At 42.0% G+C, this 25,882-nt stretch overlaps 1 protein-coding gene across 1 annotated transcript in view; it reads left to right on the forward strand.

Annotated features, from left to right (window-relative positions):
• PSMB2 (proteasome 20S subunit beta 2) overlaps window positions 1-21,546 on the forward strand; it is a 35,513-nt gene extending 13,967 nt beyond the window's left edge. Inside the window, exons 4-6 of the mRNA XM_047085534.1 lie at window positions 16,817-16,979; window positions 18,716-18,765; window positions 21,312-21,546. Coding sequence (XP_046941490.1) covers window positions 16,817-16,979; window positions 18,716-18,765; window positions 21,312-21,419 — 321 coding nt within the window. The 3' untranslated portion in view covers window positions 21,420-21,546. The remainder of the gene's footprint in view (window positions 1-16,816; window positions 16,980-18,715; window positions 18,766-21,311) is intronic.
• Window positions 21,547-25,882: the final 4,336 nt, after the last annotated feature.

Below are 25,882 nucleotides of genomic sequence, written 5' to 3' on the forward strand. Positions count from 1 at the left end.
TGTCATGTGTTTATTGGTATCAGTGAGGTCATGTGACCTGGAGAGCAGATGGCCTTGGTGAAACCTTGACTTTACAGGTCTTGTCCTGTAACACAACCAACCATTTGCTGCATATGATTAAAATGTCACTAACAAGGGTAATTTCGTATGCTTTTTGGCGAATGTGGTTAGCAGGATGTGACATGACACAGCACTACCTTCTTCCTCCAAGTGCCATCTCCCTGGAGGCCTTGCCTCCTCTGCTCACCCCTGTCTCACCATGCCCAGGCTTGCCTTCCAGCTCACCTGCTCCAGATGGGCGGCACAGTGGGAGGACACTGGCAAAGGCAGATGTGTTTATTTTCCGGAGACAAAATGTTTTACTGCTGCAGATGGCAGTGCCTTCAAGCAAATGGCAGCCTTTGACACCGCTGCCACACAGCCTGGGCATCTTGACAGACAGAGCTGGCTTACTTTTGGTGAGGGGGAAACTGAAAAAAAAAATCAAGATGTTCATCATGAAACTCATGGAATTTCGGTGCAAGCAGCAGTTCTTTTAGACCTGGAGAACAGTTCTTTCCCACCAGACCTCAGTCAGCTAGGCAGTTAACTGGATTTTCAAGATGAGCTGAGCCAAGAGTTATAGGTCTGTTAGTTATTTTGTTTCCTAGGCTGAATAGGACATACAGAAAAACTGAAAACATATGGCTACATTTAAAACAATTTTTTTTTTTTCAACGTTTATTTATTTTTGGGACAGAGAGAGACAGAGCATGAACGGGGGAGGGGCAGAGAGAGAGGGAGACACAGAATCGGAAACAGGCTCCAGGCTCTGAGCCATCAGCCCAGAGCCCGACGCGGGGCTCGAACCCACGGACCGCGAGATCGTGACCTGGCTGAAGTCGGACGCTTAACCGACTGCGCCACCCAGGCGCCCCAATATGGCTACATTTAGATGGATATTCAGTGGTACTGCAAAACACATGTGCATCCCAGCTCACATCTCACAGGAGTCTCTTAGGATTGGGCGTGGCTCATGTCTGCCCCATTTGAGATGCCACTGTTCTATTTTTAGTGGTCATATTGATTATCTAAAGGCCCAGGGACAGATACTTGAAGTTGAGATGCCTTAATTAATATGACATATATTTTGTGCATATAGTGTTTTTCTACCAAGAAGAATAAGAGTTCTGACAGCTGCACTTTGAAGCAGTTTGCTTATAGTCATTAGGGCTTGACTAAAGTCCATGAGAAAGACAAAGACTTGGATGTTGAATCATTAAACTTACTCATCTTCTAAGAAAAAATGGCTTAAGAATATCCTTTTTCGAAAATTACTGGCTTTATCAGGAATCCTTCCCACCCCTCCCACCCCCTTTTTTAATATGTGCTGTTTTTCCCAGCCCTAGTGCTGATAGAGTTAGGAGTTTGCAGGTGTAAAGTCCTCCCCTCTCCCCCTTCCCATCTCTCTCCAGGGGGTTGTATGTGAGAAGGTGTTGCTTTCTCACTCAGAGAGCATATATGTGCTACCCTGTTGGATGCCTGCTGTGAGCAGAGAGAACCCCTGTTCTGGTTGAATGGAATGAGCTTATTGGGTGGCTGGGATTGTGCAACCCCATAATGCCAATTTTTCACTGAGAGCATCTTTCCTACCCACAATGGGGTTGATGGTAACTGGTCTAAATTCATACTGTTTTGAAACTTATGTCCTGAAAATTATGTGGTTTCCTATTAAGGTTTGGTGTAAGCCAGGAGCAGCAAAGTACTGTGTCTGCTTAGTAAAAACATGCTTTTACTTTGAAAATGTTTACCATTAGAAGTGCGGGTTTACCCTGCCTTTTAGGATTGTTTTAAACCAGTGCCCTGACCTGTGTGAGCATTCCCTCACACTCACAGATACAAATACACATACACTCTGACATCTTGATGCCTCTTTTATTCCCCCCCCCCACACAGCCCCTAATGTCTTTATTTTAACTTATTTTTTTAATTTTAATTCCAGTATAGTTAACATACAGTGTTATATTAGTTTCAAGTGTACAACATAGTGATTCAACTTGATGCCTCTTTTTTGCCCTGGCCCACGATCATCCAGGGATATTAATTCAGGGGCTGATCCCAAAAACTCTGTGAGGTTTTCCTGTACTCTCCCCAATAACAGTCATCTAAAATGAAGGAGAGTGGGAAGGAAGTCTTTGAAGGGAGGAGTTGACTGTTCTGTTTCTCGACCTGGGAGCTAGTTACACATGTATTCATTTTATTCATTAAGCTGTATGTGTGTATTTTGTGTACCTTTATATATATGTGTTATTTTACCAAAAAAAGCTTAAGGAAATAAGAAGGGTAAAAGGGCAAGAAAGTATAACACATTTTTTTAAAAGCTGAAGAGAGTAAGTTCAGATTTATCATTGCTTTTGAGTGGGGACAGCAGAGTAAATAGGATTAATTAGATTGAAAAGAAGAAAGGAGGGGCGCCTGGGTGGCGCAGTCGGTTAAGCGTCCGACTTCAGCCAGGTCACGATCTCGCGGTCCGTGAGTTCGAGCCCCGCGTCAGGCTCCGGGCTGATGGCTCGGAGCCTGGAGCCTGTTTCCGATTCTGTGTCTCCCTCTCTCTCTGCCCCTCCCCCGTTCATGCTCTGTCTCTCTCTGTCCCAAAAATAAATAAACATTGAAAAAAAAAATTTAAAAAAAAAAAAAAGAAGAAAGGAAGGGAGAGGAAATAATCTCTGAATCTTTATAAAGTAACTTGCCAAAACTCTACGCTGCCTTTTTGATGCCTCCTAAAGTGTGCATTCTGTAGCTGAGAAGTTCCATAAGTGCTGATAGTCATTCAGCACATCTGCAGCCTGCATTGTCCTTGGGGCCAGGGAAACGGACGCAAAGCTCGGTGTGTGCCTTTAGATGGAGAACTTGCACTGCAGGGTGACAAGTGCCACAGTCGCCATACAGATAGGTGCTCTGGGAACAGAACCTAACCCGAGCCTGAAAGGACTGGCTGTCATTAAAGGCAAAGGTGAAGCCAAAAGGAAAACCAGAAGCACAAACCAAAAGACAAGTGTGAGAGAATGTGTTAAGTCAGGGGTTTTCTAATGATTTTTAGACTCTGAGCCTCCTACTCCTAATTTTTTACCTGTTTTAACTAGTGGAATACTATATACAAATTAGGGCTCTATTGATTGAAAAGATATATAAATAAATACCTTTATATAGTTTTTACTACATATGTACATATATTATAAAATCTGTAATCTAAATAGTTTGTTAAATATGGCTGAGGTTTTTAGGGGAATGGTAAAAGATTGAAACCAGAGAGTCCCTGTTATGAAGATTTTGATGAAAAAGCTTTATGCTAAAAGCACTGGGGCTCTCTGGAAGCTTGTTGGCTAAGAGAGGGTTAGCACAAACAGATGAGATTTGGTTAAACCATTGGCTCCTGTTTGTGGAAAGAAGAGAGAAGCAGGGAGACCAGTGAGGATCTTCCCTGTCAGTTGAAGAGATAAGAGTAACTTACATTGAACCTAGGCTGTTCTAATAGAAGGGCTCTGAAACACCATTTTCCCCAGGATTTCCTTAGTGTCCTGTATCTGGTGGCTGTGGACATCCAGAAACATACACAGTCGTATATAGTCCTAAATAGTCTTTTCCAACGGATTGGTTTATTAACTCAGGAAGGTGAATCACCTATGATGTTCAACATTCATAGATATTCATGGGCATGCTTAGCATGTCCACCTTAATATTTGCCTAGTAGTATACAAAGCCTGGCTTCTGCACTTAAATTTTTGAGAACTGACTTAAAGGTATATGGAATCTTCAGTTTTCCCTGCGAACTGCCAGCTCATGAAAAACAGTTCAAGTGGCCTTGTTGCAGATGTGGTGGCGTTGGTTTTCCCATTGCACAATCAGCAATTTTATTTTGATGTTATTTGGGAGAAAGCAGTATTTTTGATTAGCAAGTAAAATTAATGTAGAAAACAAATACTGTGTTAACTAGTTGGTATAATAAGGCATCTGTGCCATGCTGCATTTCAACTCATTAAATTTCTAAACTTCTAATTACGATAAGATTACAACTTTAATAGGAGAATGGTTCAAACTTGGGGTTAATAATGGCTTTAGGGAAGTAAAATGTACAGAAATATTGGAATTATTGAAGGGGAACTTTAAAATCTAGTTTTGCTAAAAATTGAAATATGCACAATATTTAACTTTTTTTGCTCCTAGAATTCAGATTCAGTTGACATTTATTGAGCACCTACTACTTACTAGGCTTTTTTAAAACAATGTTCATTTATTTATTTTGAGAGAGTGTACATGCACATGGGTAGGGGAAGGGGCAGAGAGAGAGGGAAAGAGGGAATCCTAAGCAGGCTCCGCACTGACAGCATGCAGCCCAACACGTTACCGGATCTCACAAACTGTGTGATCATGTCCTGAGCCAACATCAAGAGTCACGCTTAACCGACTGAGCTGTCCAGGTGCCCCACTAGGTCTTCTTTCAGGAACTTTAACACAGATGAGCACTTTTCATTCCTGACATCTGTTGGGTGAACAGTACTATCCCCATATTCAGATGGGGCACTTGGAGCTCCAGGGCCAAAGGACTGTCTTGGGTCTTCATTGCTTGGGATCTAAATTGAGTTTTTTACATCTGCTCTATCATCTTTCCCCTTATTGACAGCCTTCTTAACTCCTCTTTCTCCTACCTTTTATTCCACTAGTTATTCCTGTCATTTCTCCTTTCTAAATATATTTCATGTTGCATACCTCTCTCTCCATCCCTACTGCTTCTGCAGTGTCCTGTGACATGAAAAAGGCTTGGAGCAGCAGAGGAACAGGAGTGGTTTTCACTGGCTCCTCTTTGGTTTACAGGCTAAAGTTTGTATTCTTTTTTTTTTTATTATTTTTTTTAATTTTTTTTTTCAACGTTTATTTATGTTTGGGACAGAGAGAGACAGAGCATGAACGGGGGAGGGGCGGAGAGAGGGGGAGACAGAATCGGAAACAGGCTCCAGGCTCTGCGCCATCAGCCCAGAGCCCGATGCGGGGCTCGAACTCACGGACCGCGAGATCGTGACCTGGCTGAAGTCGGACGCTTAACCGACTGCGCCACCCAGGCGCCCCTAAAGTTTGTATTCTTTAGGAAGCCAGTGACAGTATCATTCCAGTTCCTCTGCTTCCTGCTGAAATGACCTAATTCATTAGGTATACATGTCCCATATTCACCAGTACCCAAATATTCCACATTCCTCCATGTTTCTTTACCTTCACATATGCTGTTTCCTCAATCTGGAATCCTCCTACTCATCTATCTTGTGAGCTCCTTCCAGACCTAGGCTTCCATCTTCATCACCTGGCATAAAGCTTCTCACACAGTAAATGCTGAGTAACTTTGGAGTTAAAGTAGGGACACCTGGGTGACTCAGTCCGTTAAGTGTCGATTTTGGCTCAGGCCACGATCTCGCAGTGTATGGGTTTGAGCGCCACATCGGGCTTGGGGCTCACAGTGCAGAGCCTGCTTGGGATTCTCTCTCTCTCTCCCTCCCTCAAAAATAAATAAATGAAACTTTAAAAATAAATAAATAAAGTCACATGTCAAATGCAAAAGTGAAGTTGGTTGGGGTATCTGCCCATTTCATAACTATCCTATGTGTCTAGTCTAGTTCTTGCAGGATTTGGTTGAAGCCTTTTATAAATTGTGTACATTTATACTTCAGGTATAATCACCATTGTTATTAGAAAGAGAGATTGATGGGTTTCCTTAAGAAGGACTGTATTGGAGAGGATTAAAACCAGAGTACAGATGTCCTATATTGTTTAGGTGCTAGGGATAGATATTCTTCTCCAGCCCTATCCATAGAGTCACAATCTTCTAGAGCTAGAAAAGTTACATAGGTTGTGAAGACTATTGGAAGTTGTTGAAATCTTAGAGGTTTTTTCTGAAGTGTTCAATATAGCAAACATTGCAATTCCAATATAGGTACAAAGTCCTTCTTCTTCCTCTTCTTCTTTTTTAAATTTTAATGTTTGTTTTATTTTTGAGAGACAGAGTGGGGGAGGGGCAGAGAGAGAGAAGGAGACAGAATCCAAAGCAGGCTCCAGGCTCTGAGCTGTCAGCACAGAGCCCGACGCAGGGCTCAAACCCATGAACTGAGAGATCATGACCTGAGCCGAAGTCGGACGCTCAATGAACTGGGCCACCCAGGTTCCCCTACCAAGTCCTTCTTTAATTAAAATGGCAAAAGTGACATTGAAATTTTAAAATTATACCATCAAACCATGCAAAGCAGGTAGCTAGTGAATTCTGTTGATTATTGGAAATAAACTTCTGATTCAGTGTTCAGAGTACCAATATAAGAAAATAATAAACTGATCCATTGTGTTTATTAATGAATTTGCAAAATTGGGCATTGGCAAAGCAGTTATGATATTGGTATGTGTTTGTCAGATAAACAGATACCAATACCATAAGTGCTATTTATTGAGTACTTACCACATGTTTTATATATTTGTAGATGGTTTAGAGGAGTCATATGGTCTGACATTGAATTTGCCCTTTTAAAACTTAAAGTATTATAGGTTATGTAAGATGTGATACATGAAATAGAGAACAATAGATACTGGTATGCAAAATAGTATAATCTGAAATATTTGAGTGTGAAACTGACATTTACATATTGAATTATATTTTCACACTAATTTCCATTTTGTGGAGGCAGCATGGTTTCCTAGAAAAACACACAATGGAATCAGAAGTCTAAATTCTGGTCCTGACACTAATTAGCCATGTGACTTAGGGGCACATCACTGTCCCTTCTTTGAACTTGAGTCCCCACATTTGTAAAAGGGATGTTAGACAAGCTAGTTGAACTTTTCTTCTAAGTCTATAAACTGTACTCTCAGTGCCAAAGATGGGATTTTAGGGAGCTTTGACAATCAACTGGGCTAAAAGAAATAGCATGCACTGTCCCTTCAAAGCCCAGTCTCTGTTTAGTGTATTTAGAAGTCTATTTATTAAAACACTGTCATCACTAAACAGACTCCTTTGTCCCATTGGTAGTTCTATATCTCCTTCCAGATTAATCCAGGAATGGAAGTATGCTTCACACACTGCTTAAAGTTCCAAGGTACAGCACAACGCGAAAGAAACCCCACCTCCAAAGCACCTCACTCCTATCGACATCGTCCTATTCAATTAGAGGTGGCAAAGGCTGGCCTGGCTCCAAAGGAAGACTGTCAATTCCTCTCTTTTTCTGTGTCCACGCTCGGCAGGATGCTTCCTCACGCCCACCTCTCTCCCCCTTGCTGTGACTTTGGTTTCCGCCAGATGTCACACCGCTGCTTGTCACCGCCCAGACTCTTCGTCGCTGATTTTGTTGTTTCAGTGTATTTATCACAACTGTTCTCTTTAGCTGTAAAATTTATGGAATTTCACACTCTTCGTAATCACTACAGTGTTTCTTTTTCATGAGAGAGAGAATATACAAGGAGTTGTATGCACAAGAGTTGGAGGGAGGGAAATATTCCACCTAACTTGAGGAAAGTTTGCCTGTGTGTACCATGCACACCCCCCACTCCCAAATGCACAAAGTGAAACAGCTCAGTTCTGCAGGGCTCAGGTACTTAGGAAGTCCATTTCAATCTCAGGGAGAAGTGTATAAGAGGTGTGGTTATTGGCTAATTTCCTTGCTTAAATTTTATCCCTTTTGACTATAAAAAAAAAAAAAGAGGGATGATTTGATTGGCTCTTTGTGAGACATCTTGATATTATTATCTGGTCAGATCTGTTAATGCGGTCAGATCATAAAAGTGACAGTGGTGGTGGTGATGATAATAACTAATCTGTATTACTATTATTAACAGGTATTTGCATTAAGCACTTTACATTTATTTATTTAAACCTTCTATAACCCTGTAATGATGGATGCTGTTATTATCCCTGTTGTATAGATGAAGAAATTTCAAAATGACTGAGAGCTTTCCACTTTATTTTTAAAGTTTATTTATTTATTTTGAGAGAGAGAGTGAGTGAGCATGAACAGGGGAGCAGCAGAGAGAGTGAGAGAGAATCCCAAGCAGGCCCCACGCTGCCAGCACAGAGCCTGACTTGAGGCTCTATCCCACAAATCATGATCATGACCTGGGCTGAAGTCTAGAGTCAGACGCTCCATGGGCTGAGCCACCCAGACACTCCTAAAGCTCTCCATTTTTTTTTTTCCTCCACTTTAAAATAAACTTATAGGGGCACCTGGGTGGCTCAGTCGGTTGAGTGTCTGACTGCAGCTCAGGTCATGATCTCACAGTCCGTGAGTTTGAGCCCCGCGTCAGGCTCTGTGCTGACAGCTCAGAGCCTGGAGCCTGCTTTGGATTCTGTGTCTCCCTTTCTCTCTGCCCCTCCCTTGTTCATGCTCTGTCTCTCTCTGTGTCAAAAATAAATAAAAACATTAAAAAAATTTTTTTAAATAAACTTATATCCGGGCATCTGGGTGGCTCAGTCAGTTAAGTGTCTGACTTTGGCTCAGGTCATGATCTCGTGGTTCATGGGTTCAAGCCCTGCATCAGGCTCTGCGCTGACAGTGTGGAGCCTGGAGCCTGCTTAGGATTCTGTGTCTTTCTTGTTCTCTGCCCCTCCCCTGCTCATATTCTCTCTCTCTCTCTCTCTCTCTCTCTCTCTCTCTGTCTCTGTCTCTGTCTCTCTCTCAGAAGTAAGTAAACATTAAAAAATAAAATAAGCTTGTATCACGTATTTTTAAGGGAAGAAAAGATACCACATTTGTGTGGTGGTGTTTTTTTTCCCACTTGTAAAAAGAGGCAAAATTTTGGTGGTACCTTTTTTTAGTTAAAAAAAATTTTTTTTATTAACATTTATTTATTTTTGAGAGAGAGAGACAGAGTGTGAGCTGGGGAGGGGTAGAGACAGAGGGAGACAGAATCAGAAGCAGGCTCCAGGCTCTGAGCTGTCAGCACAGAGCCAGATGTGGGTCTCGAACCCACAAACCATGAGATCATGACCCAAGCCGAAGTCTGATGCTTAAAAGACTAAGCCACCCAGGCGCCCCAGTGGTACCTTTTTTTAGAAGCTAAAATTCATTTTGAGTTCCCAGGATGGTTCACTTAAAATTTTTTCTTTGTCTATCAATTGAATACAACTTTAAAGTATTTTGGTGTTTGTACTGTAAACCGTTGATGGTGATCCTCAAGGCTATTATTGTGCAGGGAATGTCTCATCTAAATGTTTGGATCATTTATTGGTCATCTGGATGTTTAGGTTCAAAATGTATATAATATTCAATCCTATCCTTTGTTGTGAAGGATGCCAGTTCCTTGGGGACCTCATAACTTTGTTTTATTACCTAGATTTGCTATCTAAATAATTAGAATAGTGGAGACAACCAAAGACTAGATTATATCATGCATAGAACAAGGATTACTTTGTAAAGCATAGAGGTTTCCTGGCAAATCTGTCATGATTGATTAGTGTTCCCATTTCCCTGGAATAATTGACAGATCCTCACATGTAATGCTGCTCATAGGATAGAAGGGAACTGATGAAAAAGTAGCTAGAAAGTGAGACTTGGCACTCAAGTGGACATATCTGTAGTGGCAGAAACAACACGAAAGTACTTAATAAATTATTAAATGGTACTTACTCTTCAAGAGTGGATGTAGGGTTTGTTTTTGTTTTTGTTTTTTCAGGCTTCCAGAAAATCTATATATGTCTATGTCTCCAGGCCTGTGTCAGTCTCAAGATAGGTGAGGGTAGGTTGAATGCGAAGTGGATATGCTTGAAGTGAAGATGCTTATGAATGTCTTTGAGAGTGAATACAATCACTATCACCTTCTGACTTGGGGCTTCTGAAAGAGTCTGGGAAGGGGAGAGGAGGAAACTGTCATTTACTGCATTTCTGTGTGTCAGCCAGTGTGCTAGGCACTTTTTATTAACATCCTTCCATGTCCCTTTATGAAGACATTATGAGGACTTGTATTTCAGTGCTAGGAGTAGGTGGGCTTCTCCTGAGTACTTGCAGTGTCTATTTCATAGGCACTGTGAACTTCATAGATGATTGTGTGTCTCTAGTAGTAATTTTATTTATTTATTTATTTATTTATTTATGTATTAAAAAAATTTTTTTTAACGTTTTATTTATTTTTGAGACAGGGAGAGACAGAGCATGAACGGGGGAGGGTCAGAGAGAGGGAGACACAGAATCTGAAAGAGGCTCCAGGCTCTGAGCTGTCAGCACAGAGCCCGACGCAGGGCTCGAACTCACGGACCGCGAGATCATGACCTGAGCCGAAGTCGGATGCTCAACCGACTGAGCCACCCAGGCGCCCCTCCAGTAGTAATTTTAGTATTTATCGAGGCTTTACTGTGTTTTAGGCATTCTGCTTATTGTTCATATGCATTGTCTCTTTGAATCTTCACCGTATCCCTTTTGTGTAGGTATTAGCCCGTGTTTTCAATAAGAACACTAAAATTCAGAGAAGTTAAGTGACTAACTTTTCTAAAGCCACACATTGATAAGACAGGTTTTGAACTCAGGTCTAACTGTACAGTTTACCAGAGCTATTTCTTTCTTTTAAGTTTTTATTTAAATTCTGATTAGTTAACATATATGACAAAATTAGTTTCTACAAATTTTTGTACAATATACAAACATATATGACAAAATTAATTCTACAAAATTGGTAGAATTTAGTGATTCGTCACTTACATATAACACCCAGTGCTCATCCCAGCAACTACCCTCCTTAATACCCATCACCCGGGGTGCCTGGGTGGCGCAGTCGGTTAAGCGTCCGACTTCAGCCAGGTCACGATCTCGCGGTCCGTGAGTTCGAGCCCCGCGTCGGGCTCCGGGCTGATGGCTCAGAGCCTGGAGCCTGCTTCCGATTCTGTGTCTCCCTCTCTCTCTGCCCCTCCCCCATTCATGCTCTGTCTCTCTCTGTCCCAAAAATAAATAAACGTCGAAAAAAAAAAAAATTTAAAAAAAAAAAAAAATACCCATCACCCATTTAGCCCATCCCCCACCTACTCCCTCCATGAATCCTCAGTTTGTTCTCTATAGTTAAGAATCTCTTATGGTTTTCTTCCGTCTCTTTTTTTTCCTTCCCCTATGTTCATTTGTTTTGTTTCTTAAATTCCACATATGAGTGAAATCATATATTTGTCTTTCTCTGATTTATTTCACTTAGCATAATACATTCTAGCTCCATCCACGTGGTTGCAAACGACAAGATTTCATTCTTTTTGATGGCTGAGTAATATTCCATTTTATGTATGTGTATACACACACACACACCACATCCTCTTTATCCACTCATCAGTTCTTTTTTTTTTTTTTTTAATTTAATCTTTTTAGGTTTTTTTTTTAATGTTTATTTATTTTTGAGAGGGAGAGCAAGCAGGGGAGTGGGAGAGAGAAAGAGAATGAGAATCTGAAGCAGGCTTCAGGCTCTGAGCTGTCAGCACAGAGCCTGATGTGGGGCTCAAACCCACAAACTGTGAGATAATGACCTGAGCTGAAGTCAGATGCTTAACCAACTGAGCCACCCAGGCGCCCCATATCCATTCATCAGTTTGGACATTTGGGCTCTTTCCATAGTTTGGCTATTGTTGATAATGCTGCTATAAACACGCCCCTTTGAATCTGTATATTTTTGTATCCTTTGGGTAAATACCTAGTAGTGCAAATACTGGGTTGTGGCAATGTTCTGTTTTTTCGTTTTTTCTTTTTTCTTTAAATTAATGTTTATTTATTTTTGAAAGAGAGAGAGACAGAGCAAGAGTGGGGGAGGGGCAGAGAGAGAGGGAAACACAGAATCTGAAGCAGGCTCCAGGCTCTGACCTGTCAGCACAGAGCCCAACACGGGGCTCGAACCCATGAATCGTGAGATCATGACCTGAGCCAAAGTCAGACACTTAACCAACTGAACCACCCAGGCGCTCCAAGGGTAGTTCTGTTTTTAACTTTTGAGCAACCTCCATACTGTTTTCCAGAGTGGCTACACCAGTTTGTATTCCCACCAACATCGTAAGAGGGATCCCTTTTCTCCACATCCTGGCCAACATCTATTGTTTCCTATGTTAATTTTAGCCATTCTGATAGGAATGAGGTGGTATCTCCTTGTGATTTTGATTTGTATTTCCCTGATGATGAGTGATGTTGAGCATCTTTTCATGTGTCTGTTAGTCATCTGTATGTCGGAGAAGATATTTGCAAATGACATATCTGATAAAAGGTTAGTATCCAAAATCTATAAAGAATTTATCAAACTAAACACCCCCCAGAATAATCCAGTTAAGAAATGGGCAGAAGACACGAACAGACATTTTTCCAGACATTTCTTCCTAAAATACTTATTTGTGCTGTTGTTCTCCCCTGTGTTCAATTCTAGATGCATGACCTGTACCCTAAATTTTCCTTTACTTAGCAACCTATGTCTAAAGGGGGTTAGAGGGGTGCCTGGGTGGCTCGGTTGAGCGTCTGACTTTGGCTCAGGTCATGATCTCACAGTTCTTGAATTTAAGCCCCACATCAGGCTCACTGCAGTCAGTGTGGAGCCCACCTCAGATCCTCTGTCCCTCTCTCTCTACCCCTCCCCTGCTTGTGCTCTCTCAGAAATAAACATTGAGAAATATAATACAGGGGAATGGAAAGAAGGACCCAGGAGTCTAGTAAAAGGCAACAATATATGTGCATTCAGAGAGATGCTGCCAGTTGATTTAAACTTGAGTGAATTCTTGGAAGTAGGACCTATCGCTTTCTGACATTTGTTTAGTCATTTTCCTCATCTCCTTGTCATACTAGGCATTAGCCACATATAAATTAAAACATATAATGCCTTCTGGTATGATTACTACTCATTCAGCACATATTTATTGAGCATATACTATATGCTTGTATATCATTGAACAAACCAGACATAATCCTGCCTTCATGGAGCTTATAATTGGCATAAATATTTGAATAGGTAGGCTGTAGCTTACACATAAGTATTTTTCTAAGCATACTACCAGCAGTCACACGTGTGTATACTGTCAGAATAACACAAAATTGAGGGGCTTGGAATTTGTCTCATTTCAGGAATACAGTAAGGAATCAAGAATATGAGGGACAATAACAGTCAAGAAACTCATAACTATGGCTTTGTCACTTTGAATTGAATACTGTGATTCTTAGAGGCACAAGAGTGACAATAAATAAGACTTAATTTGAAATTTTAAAACACTAGTGTAAGGGGCATCTGGGTGGCTCAGTCGGTTAAGCTTCTGACTCTTGGTTTCGACTCAGGTCATGATCTCACAGTTCGTGGGTTTGAGCTTCGTGTTTGGCTCTGAGCTGACAGTGGAGGGCCTACTTGGGATTCTCTCTCCTTCTCTCTCTCTCTCTCTCTCTCTCTGCCTCTCCCTCTCTCCCTCTCTCCCTCCCCTCCCCACCCCCATTTGTTCTCTCTTTCTCTGTCTCTCTCAAAATAAATAAATAAACTTAAAAAAACAAAACAAAAAAAAGACTAGTGTAAGCCAGAGATCTTTGATGGAGTATTGTAGGAAGAATTTCAGAAACTGCAAGTTGTTACACAGATGTATTGATTTAATTAGTCTAGCTAACACCATTTATTTATGCTTAAGCATCTCACACTTGCAGAAGTTGGTAATTCGAAGTCACACAATAATTTGTGAGTTATCTTCTCTACCACGTGTTGTAGCTTCTGAATACCAACTTTGATGAGTGTGTGTATCAGATGCTTAAGCATGAATAAATGATATTATATAGACCAATTAAGCAATACCATTTGCTTTTGAAGTTCTGTTGACATAGTTTCATGTAAAATCTTTTGGTGGTGGCTTTTAAAATCACATTGTTTTAAACACAGTGTAATCTCATAGTATAGCAAGATCCTCATTAGAGACAGAACATATCTAGGTTCTATTGCTTAGACCTCTTTGGGTATCTGAGTGGATCCTTAATTTGCCATTACAACTTGATAACATTGTTCTGATTAACCATACAGTGGTTGTTTTAGCTAGTGAACGAAGAATTGTAGAGTTGTCCTCTTAGCAAAAGGGTGAATTTTTTTTTGTGATATATAAGAGACTATATTGTGAAATCTCTTAGGGGAGGAAAACCAGTGAGAATTCCCTTGCCATCTCTCTGTTTCTCTCCTCTCTCCCCCATTCTTCTCTCTGCTTCCTCTTTTTTTTTTTTTTTAATATTTTTATTTATTTTTGAGACAGAGAGAGACAGAGCATGAGCAGGGGAGGGGCAGAGAGAGAGGGAGACAAAGAATTTGAAGCAGGCTCCAGGCTCTGAGCTGTCAGCACAGAGGCCGACGTGGTGCTCGAACTCACGGACTGTGAGATCATGACCTGAGCTGAAGTCAGACGCTTAACCGACTGAGCCACCCACGCGCCCCTCTGCTTCCTCTTTGAGATTCTAATTCTAACCATAAGAACATGAAGGTATTCTGTGTCTGCCTGATTTTACAGTATGTTTTTCACACTTAAAAAATTTTTTACTAGAAAAAATCTATTAGATATATATACATATTTTATCTTTAGCTAATTTAAACAGTTTAGTTTTTGTTGTTTAAAGTGGCATGCTATTGAAAGAAGATTGGGGTATAGCTAATATGCTACGAAATGTAGGCAGCATCTTTTCTTCCAGAGTTTGGGATGCCTCACCTCTATTATTTTTTCTCACCATACTCCCCAGAAGATAGAAAAGGGAAGGATTAGTTGACCCAGTTGACCCAGTTTTACACATAAGGAAACAGAAACTCATAGGGGTTAAGTGTCTTGCCTAAGGTCAGACTTACTAAGAATGTAGTTGCAGAATGTGGCAGAGAGTTCCAGAGCCTGGCAGAGTGTAGCACACTACCCACTGGGAAATGTGGCAAGCACGTAATTATTTTCTCAGAAGACTTGACTACTGCTGGTCAGTTCTTACTCCTCTCAGACTATCCACCATCCACCCAAGGCAGAAACTTGTTTGCAGTTTAGGGCTACACTGTAATCTTTAGGAAATGTTACTTAGGACAACTGGCTTAGAATTCTAAGTTAGTATATAATATTTTCATGTGTTCTTCTAACATGAACTTCTTAGGGGCGCCTGGGTGGCGCAGTCGGTTAAGCGTCCGACTTCAGCCAGGTCACAATCTCGCGGTCCGTGAGTTCGAGCCCCGCGTCAGGCTCTGGACTGATGGCTCGGAGCCTGGAGCCTGTTTCCGATTCTGTGTCTCCCTCTCTCTCTGTCCCTCCCCCGTTCATGCTCTGTCTCTCTCTGTCCCAAAAATAAATAAAAAAACGTTGAAAAAAAAAATTAAAAAATAACATGAACTTCTTCAAGCTTCCCGGTGTCCATGTTAATCATTGTCCAAAGAATGTAAGGTGTCACTTTTAGGACCACTAGCTGTTATTACTTTATGCTTTATACACTCGCTTTATTACTTTAAAAGGGTGCATAAATGTATTCAGTTTCATTTAATGTGCATTTAATTGAATATGTAAATTTAAGGATGGGCACATAACCTGAGCAAGGCCTGCTCACTACCCACTGAGGCCAATGCAAGGTGGAAAACACATTTTCCGGAGAAAAAGGAAGCCATGTAAAATGGGAGTCTCACCACTGATGCCTAGGGCTGTGCACAGGCTGAATTTAACATGGTAAATGGCCCAGCTAGTGTAGAAAAAAATAACCTTCCATTTGGAGATGAAGATCAAGGCCGACTTACTAAAGGTTCTTTGTAGAAACTTGCATGTTTAGATTTGCCAGTAATACAAAGAAAGAACACCAGTTAATTACTTTTTGTTTGTTTCATTGATAAAAATTACTTTTTAGTTACCTTAGGAGAGCCTTCTTATATGAGAAAAAATGTTAGCGTTTCACCTAAATCTATAGTTCTTCCAGTGTTGCTATGTTTCCACAGTTCTTCTAGAGCATTTATGGACTTCATTATTACTGTCTGCATTAAAGTTTAGTGATTTGAGGGGCACCTGGCTGGCTTAGTCAGTAGAGCATGTAACTCTTTTTTTTTTTTAATTTTTTTAACATTTATTTTATTTTTGAGAGACAGACACAGTGAAAGAGGGAGATGGGCACAGAGAGAGGGAGATACAGAATCCGAAGCAGGCTCCGGGCTCTGAGCTGTCAGCACAGAGCCCGATGCGGGGCTCAAACTCATGAACAGTGAGATCATGAACCAAGCTCAAGTCGGCTGCTTAACCAACTGAGCCACCCAGGCGCCCCTAGAGCATGTAACTCTTGAGTTTGAGCCCCATGGTGGGTGTGGAGCCTACTTAAAATTTAAAAAATTTTTAAATGTTTAGTGGTTTGACTTAAATTTTTGGGACCTACTATCCTTTTGCACCCCAAGTTGTTTCTTTAATACTATGGCATATAGTCTACCATCTGAAATTTTGGTCCAGGTGCCCAGATGGAATCTGTTTATTTTGGAAGATGTGGTTGGAGCTGCCGCTTTCTTTAGTCTGTGGCCTGACACTCTCAGAACTGTGTTTTTTGGTTTCAGCAGTTAGAAAAGACGTAAGAACACCTATGTTTTGCTTTTGTAACAAGTTCTTGTCCACAGGCTTTACGAAGAAAGCAGCTTTTTTGAATACCGATAAGTGCTCCCAATGCCCTTACATTCAAACAAGCTAACTTCCCTTTACAAACTCTTACCACACTCTTAGGCCTTTAGATTTCTCTCAGTTTTTAGTTTCATCATGATTTACTTAGCTGCTGTTATTTTCTTATTCATCAGGAATTGGAATGATCCCATTTGTCATGGAAAGAGATGTTGGTGCTACTGCTTTGACCATGTCTTTCTTCTGCAGACCCCGTATCATGTCAACCTCCTCCTGGCTGGCTATGACGAGCATGAGGGTCCAGCGCTTTACTACATGGACTACCTGGCAGCCTTGGCCAAGGCCCCTTTTGCAGCCCATGGCTATGGTGCCTTCCTGACTCTTAGTATCCTGGATCGATACTACACTCCAAGTAAGTTCTAGCACTCTAGGTAGGGAATACAGTCCCGTCCTGAGCTGCCTTCTGGTTTTGTACACTACTCCTGGAGTTGGGTGGTCGGGGCTTGAATAGAGGATGGATCCTAGGAAGCACATCCAGGTACCTTCTGGAAGCTGCTCTCCCCTCCAGGTCAGTAGGGTTCTTGAAAAGCTAATAAAAGTCCTTCTTTTACCAGACAGAAGGAGATACTGCATATGTCCAGAGCTGGGTTTTGTTTTGTTTAAAAGGGTGCTACAGTAGTGAGTAAAATTAATTTTTCAGTTACAAAAGTTCCGTTTTTTAATTCATTTTGCCCAGCCTAGATGCTTATTAGCATCTCAGCTATAAAGAATGAGCAAATAAGCGAAGTGGTTTGCATGTTTGAGTTTGTGAGGATGAACAGGTCCCCAGAATGACAATGGAAGATTTCTTTGCTTAAACATCAAAGCTTTTGGGGCGCCTGGGTGGCGCAGTCGGTTAAGTGTCCGACTTCAGTCAGGTCACGATCTCGCGGTCCGTGAGTTCGAGCCCCACGTCAGGCTCTGGGCTGATGGCTCGGAGCCTGGAGCCTGTTTCCGATTCTGTGTCTCCCTCTCTCTCTGCCCCTCCCCTGTTCATGCTCTGTCTCTCTCTGTCCCAAAAATAAATAAACGTTGAAAAAAAAAAAATTAAAAAAAAAAAAAAAAAAACAACATCAAAGCTTTTAAGGCCACAAGCCTTGGCCCTTCGCTTGGTTCTTTATCAGCTGCTGGCTGCCCCTCCTGTGAGAAAGAGCTGGCTCTCTACTTGTCAGTAAACTGTTAGCTTGGCAAAGCTTCCAGCACAGGGATGCTTTTGTGCTACATCCTATCTTCTGACTCCAATCCCAACCTTGACTTTAGCCACTGTGAGCAATAGGTACTTGGGATTCTTCACTTTTCTAGGCTATAGATGCAGCCCAGATAGCCATTCCTCTCCTTAAATTCCATTCTTCCCTATCAGTACAGTAAAAATCTGGCTTCTTTACTCTGTTTTTTGGTGCTGCCCTCTCACTCAACCTTAGCCATGCCAGAGCTCCAGGCCACATCCTGAAAAGCATTAGCCTGGCCTCCTAATGACTGTTTCTTGATTTGGCATCTGTCAGTAATACAGCTGACTTGCCCACCAAAATCACCACTAACCACCCTTGAAGCCTAACTGCATAATATGTCATCCCAGTTTGCCATGCCTGTGGACAGTTCCTTTGGCTCCTGTTTTATGAGAGTCTCAGCCCTATCCCATGAATTCTCTTTCCATTGTTAAACTGAGACCCAGCTGGGAAAGTGAGGCTAAAACTCTGGCCTGTCCTCCCTTGCCCTGATTTGCAGCTGGCTAGGGCAGATGGAACCGATTTAAGCCCTAGTCTAAAAGGGTGGGGTGGGTAGGGGTGAGGGGGATGGGCGATAAAAAGAGGCAAGCCGCTGGACTTCTCTAGAGGCAGGCCCTGGCCATGGGAGGCAGAATTCCGTCATGCTTACCCTTCTCTGTAGCAAATCAATTTGCAATGGCTTGTGGCTGCTGGAGCACTGGGTCTGGGGCATCCTCCACTGCATATGGAATAAGTTTGTTGCAAGCTAGAAGGCTAGGTATTTTTTTGCCTTTTCCGTTTGTGTGGCATGCTGACCTGAAGAAATTTGAAACTTAAAAGTTGTGACAGAGAGTTGGACTTGATGGCAACTCCTTGAATACGTGGCCTCTGTGTTCTCTTTCAGCTATCTCTCGTGAGAGGGCAGTGGAGCTTCTTAGGAAATGTCTAGAGGAGGTGAGTAGTTCCCACAGGACCCTGAAAGGAATGTTTATCTCTGTTTGCCAATATTCATTCCTTGGTTGCAGTTTTTCCCTGATCTTTGCCAGAAGGTGTAATAAATACACACTAACCAGATGTGAAGTTGCTACCAGGGATAGAGTTTGGTGGGTAACAAACTCTCATGGGTTACCTCCCATCAATGTCAATTTTACAATTTAGTTATCTTTTTTTGGCTCATCCAACCTAGTGATTCTCAGAATTTGGCATGTATAAGAATCATCTTGGGAACTGTTTTTTTTATTGTTTTGTTTTTATTTTTGTTTTTAAGCAGATTCGTGACTACCCTACTCCCATTCCCACCACTGATTCTGATTCAGTTGTCCTGGTGTAGAGTCTGAGTATTTGATTAGCAGTCCCAGGTGATTTTGCTGCAGGCGGTAACTGGGTCATATTTTAAGAACTACTACCTTAGGGACGCTTCAGTTGGTTAAGTGTCCGACTTCAGCTCAGATCATGATCTCACAGTTCGTGGGTTCGAGCTCTGTGTTGGGCTCTGTCCTGACAGCTCAGAGCCTGGAGCCTGCTTTGGATTCTGTGTGTGTCTCTCTGTGCCCCTCCCCTGCTCCTGCTGTGTCTGTTTCTCTCTCTCTCAAAGATAAATAATAAAAATTTAAAAAAATAAAAGAACTATCTTAGACTTAATGCCTGCTGTATTTGTGTCACCTGGGGTTGCCATACCCCAGGTGTCTGCTTTCTTTTTAAAAAATTTTTTATTTTTAATGTTTATTTTTGAGACAGTGCCAAGTGGGGGAGGGGCAGAGAGAGAGGGAGACACAGAATCTGAAACAGGCTCCAGGCTCTGAGCTGTCAGTACAGAACCCGATGTGGGGCTCTAACCCACAAACCGTGAGATCATGACCTGAGCCGAAGTCAGACACTTAAGCAACTGAGCCACCCAGGTGCCCTGTGTCTGCTCTCTTAACAGTCCATTAGTCCTGGAGAGAAAGGCTTCCCTGAGAATTCAGGAGGCCATAGAAAGCAACTGGGAAGCTTTAAGCAGAAGAGGAGAGTAGCCTTTAGTTTATGAGGCCAGGAAAGTGGACCCCGCCCATTAATACTGCTGCTAAGAGTCTAAGGCTTCGGGTTATGTATGGAGGATGAGGAGGAAGAGAAAGCAGCTCCCTTAGGCTTTTAAATTTTTACTGTTCTTGTGGCCTAAGGATGAACTTGAATTTGTGGTCTAGGAGAGAGCAGGTGGGTGAGAGCAGGTGGGAGCACTGAGCATAATGTCAATTTGCCTCTTATACAACCCTGTCTTCTTCAGTCCACAGTGTCCCCCTTCTTCCTCATGTTTGCAAATCCCCTTTACAAAGCAGAAACTGAGGACAAACTCATGTACTTTGCATAGCCATCCAGCTAAGAGACCATATTAGTCCAGCAGTCCTAAGTGTTACAGGGGGTGTCAGGGAGAAGCCACTGGCATATCAAGGGCTTTGAGACTTCATTCACTATGGACCCTAAACACGATCATTTTAGAAACCCATATTTCTTGTCACCTTTTCTTGATTTTAGAGCTTGTTTTTGGATGTAGGAGTCATCAGCCAGAGGAGACTCTGGAAATGGAATGGGTTTTTGATGCCCAGTCCTCAGCTGTAAAGGAGATGGGAAATATCACAGGAGGGAGGACTTGGGCCTGGGGAGGTGGACATTTCTGGGATATGCTTCTAAGGGAGCAAGTAGAGAGCTTTGTGCCTTCCCTCTGGAGACTAAGTGAGGTATCCGGGAAGGGTGGCCACAGAAGCCAAGATTTCCTCCAGCCGTCTTCCTCTATAATCACCAGCCAGGTTAGTGGGGCTGTCTGCTTCCATGCACAATAGAGCACTGCTTGTTTGGAACAGCCTCTCAAGCAGAGAGTCTTAATGAGAGTGCGGAGGTGTTATTTTAATCACAGATCAGCTTGGACTGCAGGAGTTGGAAGTAGGGGTTGTTCCAAGAGCAGTTCTTCCAACACCCTTCCACCATTCCTGTGGCCACACACAGACACACACACAGACACACAGACACAGACACACACACACACACACACAGATGGAGTCACACAGTCAGTCCTTATAATGTCAGTGGGTGGGGCTATGGTGACTGGAGTAAATTCTTGGGACATAGGAATACATTGCTTTGGTCCAAAGCTTATTCCTAGAGCAATCACTCTTTGTAGGCTGATTACCTTGAGACATTTTTAGAAAGAAGTCTGTGTTTACCAAACTGATTGGTAGCAGACTGTGGGGAATAGAGCTTTGGATTTTCTTACTCTTTCATCAGCTGACTGACCAGAGACAAGCTCCCAGCTGCATCTCCCAGTCCTCCCTCACCACCTTCCAGCCTCCAGCTGCAGTTTGGGGTTTCTTCAGTGTCTGAGTACTGACTGCCCCAGTACAATATAAGCTCTACAAAAGCAAGGATTTTTTATCTGCTTGTATGCCCAGTGCCCTCGTAGAGAGCCTGGCCCATAGTTAGTGCTCAGTAAATACTTTTTGACTGATTTTCTTCATCTCTGTCTGCAGCTCCAGAAACGCTTCATCCTGAATCTGCCAACCTTCAGTGTTCGAATCATTGACAAAAATGGCATCCATGACCTGGACAACATTTCCTTCCCTAAACAGGGCTCCTAACCTCATGCCTTCCCTCCAACTTGCCAGGGAACTTTTTTTGATGGGCTCCTTCGTCTTTTTCTACTCTTTTGACGTGCATCCTTGATAGATGGTTAATTCAGAATAAAGCTGAATCTGGATACATTGAGCTGTCTGTTTTGAGTCTCCATTTACCTATCATCACTTCAGGACAGAAATGGAGAAAGGATTATCTGCATTGGACTTTTTGCTGGGACTGTCTTTCCTTCTGCCCCTTTCCCTTCATTAATGCTCTAATTGTCCTTTTAGCTGATAGCCCCGCATTCTGTTTCACTGCCTAGCTTCCGAAGTCTAGCTCTTTCATATATCTTGCTTGCTAATGTCTCATTTCCCTAAAGCAGTGGTTCTTTTTACCCCTAAGCTTAACGTTTTAAAAATTAGTTTGAGGGGCGACTGGGTGGCTCAGTTGGTTGAGCATCCGACTTCAACTCAGGTCATGATCTCACTGTTTGTGGGTTTGAGCCCCGCATTGGGCTATGTGCTGACTGCTCAGAGCCTGGAGCCTGTTTCAGATTCTATGTCTTCTCCGCTCACACTCTGTCTCTCTCTCTCAAAAATAAATAAACATTAAAAAATAAAAATTGGTTTGAATACATAATACGTACACTTAGTAAAAAATGCAAGTGATACAAAGACACAGTAAAAAATGTTTCTGCTGTCCCTATAATTTGATCACCTGCTTCCCTTCCCAGAGGAAACTTCAGATACTAATTTCTTACCTAGCCTTTAAGATAGAAGTTGTTCCTGTATAAAGCACGAACACACATGTATGCACGCGCACGCATACACACATAACCCCTCTTAAAAGTATTTGTAAATGGTCTGCATACTGCTTTTTAATTAATTAATTTTTTAACGTTTATTTATTTTTGAGACAGAGAGAGACAGAGCATGAACGGGGGAGGGACAGAGAGAGAGGGAGACACAGAATCGGAAGCAGGCTCCAGGCTCTGAGCCATCAGCCCAGAGCCCGACGTGGGGCTCGAACTCACAGACTGAGATTGTGACCTGAGCTGAAGTCGGACGCCTAACCGACTGAGCCACCCAGGCACCCCACTGCTTTTTAATTTAACATATACTAGATTGTTCTATATCAGTATACATATACCTATTTTATTCTTGTTGACAGTTGGGCAATGTTCTATTAAATTGATGTGCTGTAGTTAATTAACCAAATACCTGTATTACTTCCTAATCTAGCTTTTTGGGAATGAATAATGTAAATGTTTTTTGATTAGTGCCACTAAAATGATGGTTCTTAACTGGATGTATGTATCAGAATCATCCCGGGGAGTTTTCTTTTTTATACATGATTAGGCTGCACTCACTCCCAGATTCTAACTAAGCAGGTTTGGGGCCTAGACATAGGAATATTTTCAAAGCTTCCTAAGTAATTTGTGTCTTCAACCGTGATAGAGAATGGTTGGATGGAAGTTTCTTTAGAGCGTGGTCCTCAAGCTTAAGCATGAATCTCAATTCCCTGGAGGGCTTATTGATACACAGCTTGCTGGGTGTTATCCCTGTAGCTTCTACATGTTTGGGGTATGGCCTGAGATTCTGCATTCTAACATTTCCAATTGATGCTGCTGCTGCTGGTCCAGTTAACACACTTAGTCTTTTTTGTTTTTTTTTTAATGTCTCGTTTTACTTTTGAGAGAGAGAGACAGAGTGCGAGTGGGGCAGGGGCAGAGAGAGAGAGGGAGACACAGAATCCAAAGCAGTCTCCAGGCTCTGAGCTGTCAGCACAGAACCTGACACAGGGCTCGAACTCACAAACCGGGAGATCATGACCTGAGCCGGTGGGATGCTTAACCAACTGAGCCACCCAGGTACCCCTAAACCCCACTTGGTCTTAAACTAAGATGAGCCCTACTTTATCCAGTTCTGTGCTACTCTTAATACCATATACAGATAATTTTTTTGTTTATCTGAAGTAAAATACCATCTCTCTAAGATACTACCTACATTCAGAACCTTTGTACTAACTATTGTGTTAACATCAGATTAGAATGTCATATACTTTGTGAGACACCTGTGGTGGATGTTTAAACCATAAGAAGAAATTTAATCATTGGGTAAATGGGGGAGAAGAGATTCATATCACCACAGCTAGTTCAACCTCTACTACCACTATGAATATGCATAGGTTTTGGCTTTTGGCTGGATTTCTGGGTCTTTTTCTAAGGCATCTATTTTTAGAGCTCCACAGGTGATTCTGATGCTTGCCCCAGTTGAGTATCCGTACTAAAATTTAGGAGTCCTTCATGGTTTTCCCATCTGTGAAATGGTCAAAATTGTACCTATTCCATGGGGGATAGTTAGGAGGATTCCATGAGGTAATGTGAAGCGTTTTGAACAGGGCCTGGTATTCGGTAAGTATATAATCATTGTGATACTGCATCCACTGCTCACCAGGAATAAACTTGTTATTCTGCATCCATGCGTCACCAGGAATGAAATGGTTCTCTGTCTTTGAAGTGTCCCCAGGGCAAGCTGGGTAAGTCCACCAGCCTACCCTAACTCCCAGTCTCCTTTCTCCAATCCATATCTCTTTTCTGAGCCCCAGATCAACTTATTCCTAAGCATCTCACCTCCAGCATCAGATGCTCTACCGACTGAGCCAGCCAGGCACCCTGGCATCATTTATTTTTAAGAAACTTAATTTAGAATAAATTTGGTGTTATACAAAATTGCACAAGATAATGCAATGTTTCCTTATACCTCTCCCCTGGCTCCCCCTTAGGTTAACATCTTACATAGCCACTGTGCATTTGTCAAAAACTAAAACCAATATTGATTAGTACATTAGTATTAGCTCTGACTTTTATTCAGATTTTATCCATTTTCCCATGAATGTCCTTTTTCTGTTCTGGAATACAGTTCAGGATGCCACATTGCACTTAGCTAGGCACCATTTTTGGTGCCTTTTTCTCCTTCCTTCACATAGTCACTGAGTTGTAGCAGTTTTACTTCCTAAATCTCTTTTAGTAAAACTCCCAAGTATTCTGGTTTATCATTCACCTTCTTTCCTGAACTATTTTAACAGCCTCCTACTTCTCTACTTTTAATCTTTTTTCCTCTCTAGTTCTTTCTCTGTACTCTACAAATTTGACCATCCATACATCTTTTCACTTAAAACTTTGATGGTTTTCCACTGTTTCTAGAATAAAACCCAGTTCTTTAGTTTGACATGCGAGGCATTTCATAATCCTCTCCCATGCTAGCTCCCCAGTTTCTTTTCCCTCTTTCATACTTCATAAAGCCCGTGATCCAACTGAATTTCCATGGCCTCAACATACATTTATGACTTCACACCTGTATATGCCCACTGGAAGGGTAAGCATTGCTTCTTGAAATTTTTCTTACAGATAATGTATATGTGTGTGATTGAGTCATAATGCAATACGCTGTTTTCTCATCTGTTTTCTTCCACCAGAGTTAATTTTTTTAATGCCAGCTGTATCCCTCTAAATTGATTTCCTGGAGTTTGAAAAAATTCACTGATTGTTTAACACTCATGCCCGAACTGCTCAGAATGGTCTTCCGATTGGTTCCCATCTGCTTTCAGGTGATTAATACACAGAAAGCAATCTATTCCTTCGTGGGGTAGAGGAGATAGGTTGGAGAAGAGAACAGCTGGTTTGCCTCAGGGTAGGGAAGCTGAGCCCTGACTAGTAAAGAGTTTGGAGAAGCGGACAAGGAACCTCTGAGTGGTGGAGGAGGGTGCTGAGAGAGCTTGAGAAATGCTTGGCTTCCCAGCTCAGCAACAATGGCTGAGCCCGCTCTGCCTGAAGCCCAGAGTCCTTTCACTGTTCTTTGTCTGGGCCCTTTGCTCGACGCAGGCAAAAGTTCTCAGTATCCTAATTGTCTGCTGCTCACTTAGCTCCTCTGTGTGTTAGGAGGTTGTGTTTGACAGGAGAAAGGCCTGCTGCTCAGCCTCACTCACCTAACTTCATGAGGTTTGAAAGAGGGAAGGTGGTCAAAGGCTACTCATTCCTTCAGGAGCACCGTGATCCTTTAAGACAAATGAATATGGGGCACTTAGGGTGGCTCAGTTGGTTGAGCATCTGACTTTGGCTCAGGTCATGATCTCGCAGTTCACTGAGTTCAAGCCCCATATTGGGCTCACTGCTATCAGTGTGGAGCCCGCTTCGGATCTTCTGTCCTTCTGTCTCTCTGCCCCTCCCCCACTTGTGCTCTCTCAAAAATAAATAAAACATTTTTAAAAAGGTTTAAAGAAATGAATATGAACTCAAAACATTGATGCTTACCTAGTCTAAATACTCCATTTAATTCACAGCTACTTGCTTTGTGAGAAAGAAGTCATGTAATCTGTATATACTTTTTCTTTAATCATCATCTACTTTTCCTTAGGGGTAGACCCAGTTTGTCAGGGGATAAAACACAATTTATTTTGCTATGGAATCACCAACAAACAGAAGTTA

The sequence above is a fragment of the Lynx rufus genome, unplaced genomic scaffold (genome assembly GCF_022079265.1).
Source record: "Lynx rufus isolate CCGP_SWC_20201006 ecotype Redwood Valley unplaced genomic scaffold, mLynRuf1.p SCAF_2, whole genome shotgun sequence".
Lineage (NCBI taxonomy): Eukaryota > Metazoa > Chordata > Mammalia > Carnivora > Felidae > Lynx > Lynx rufus.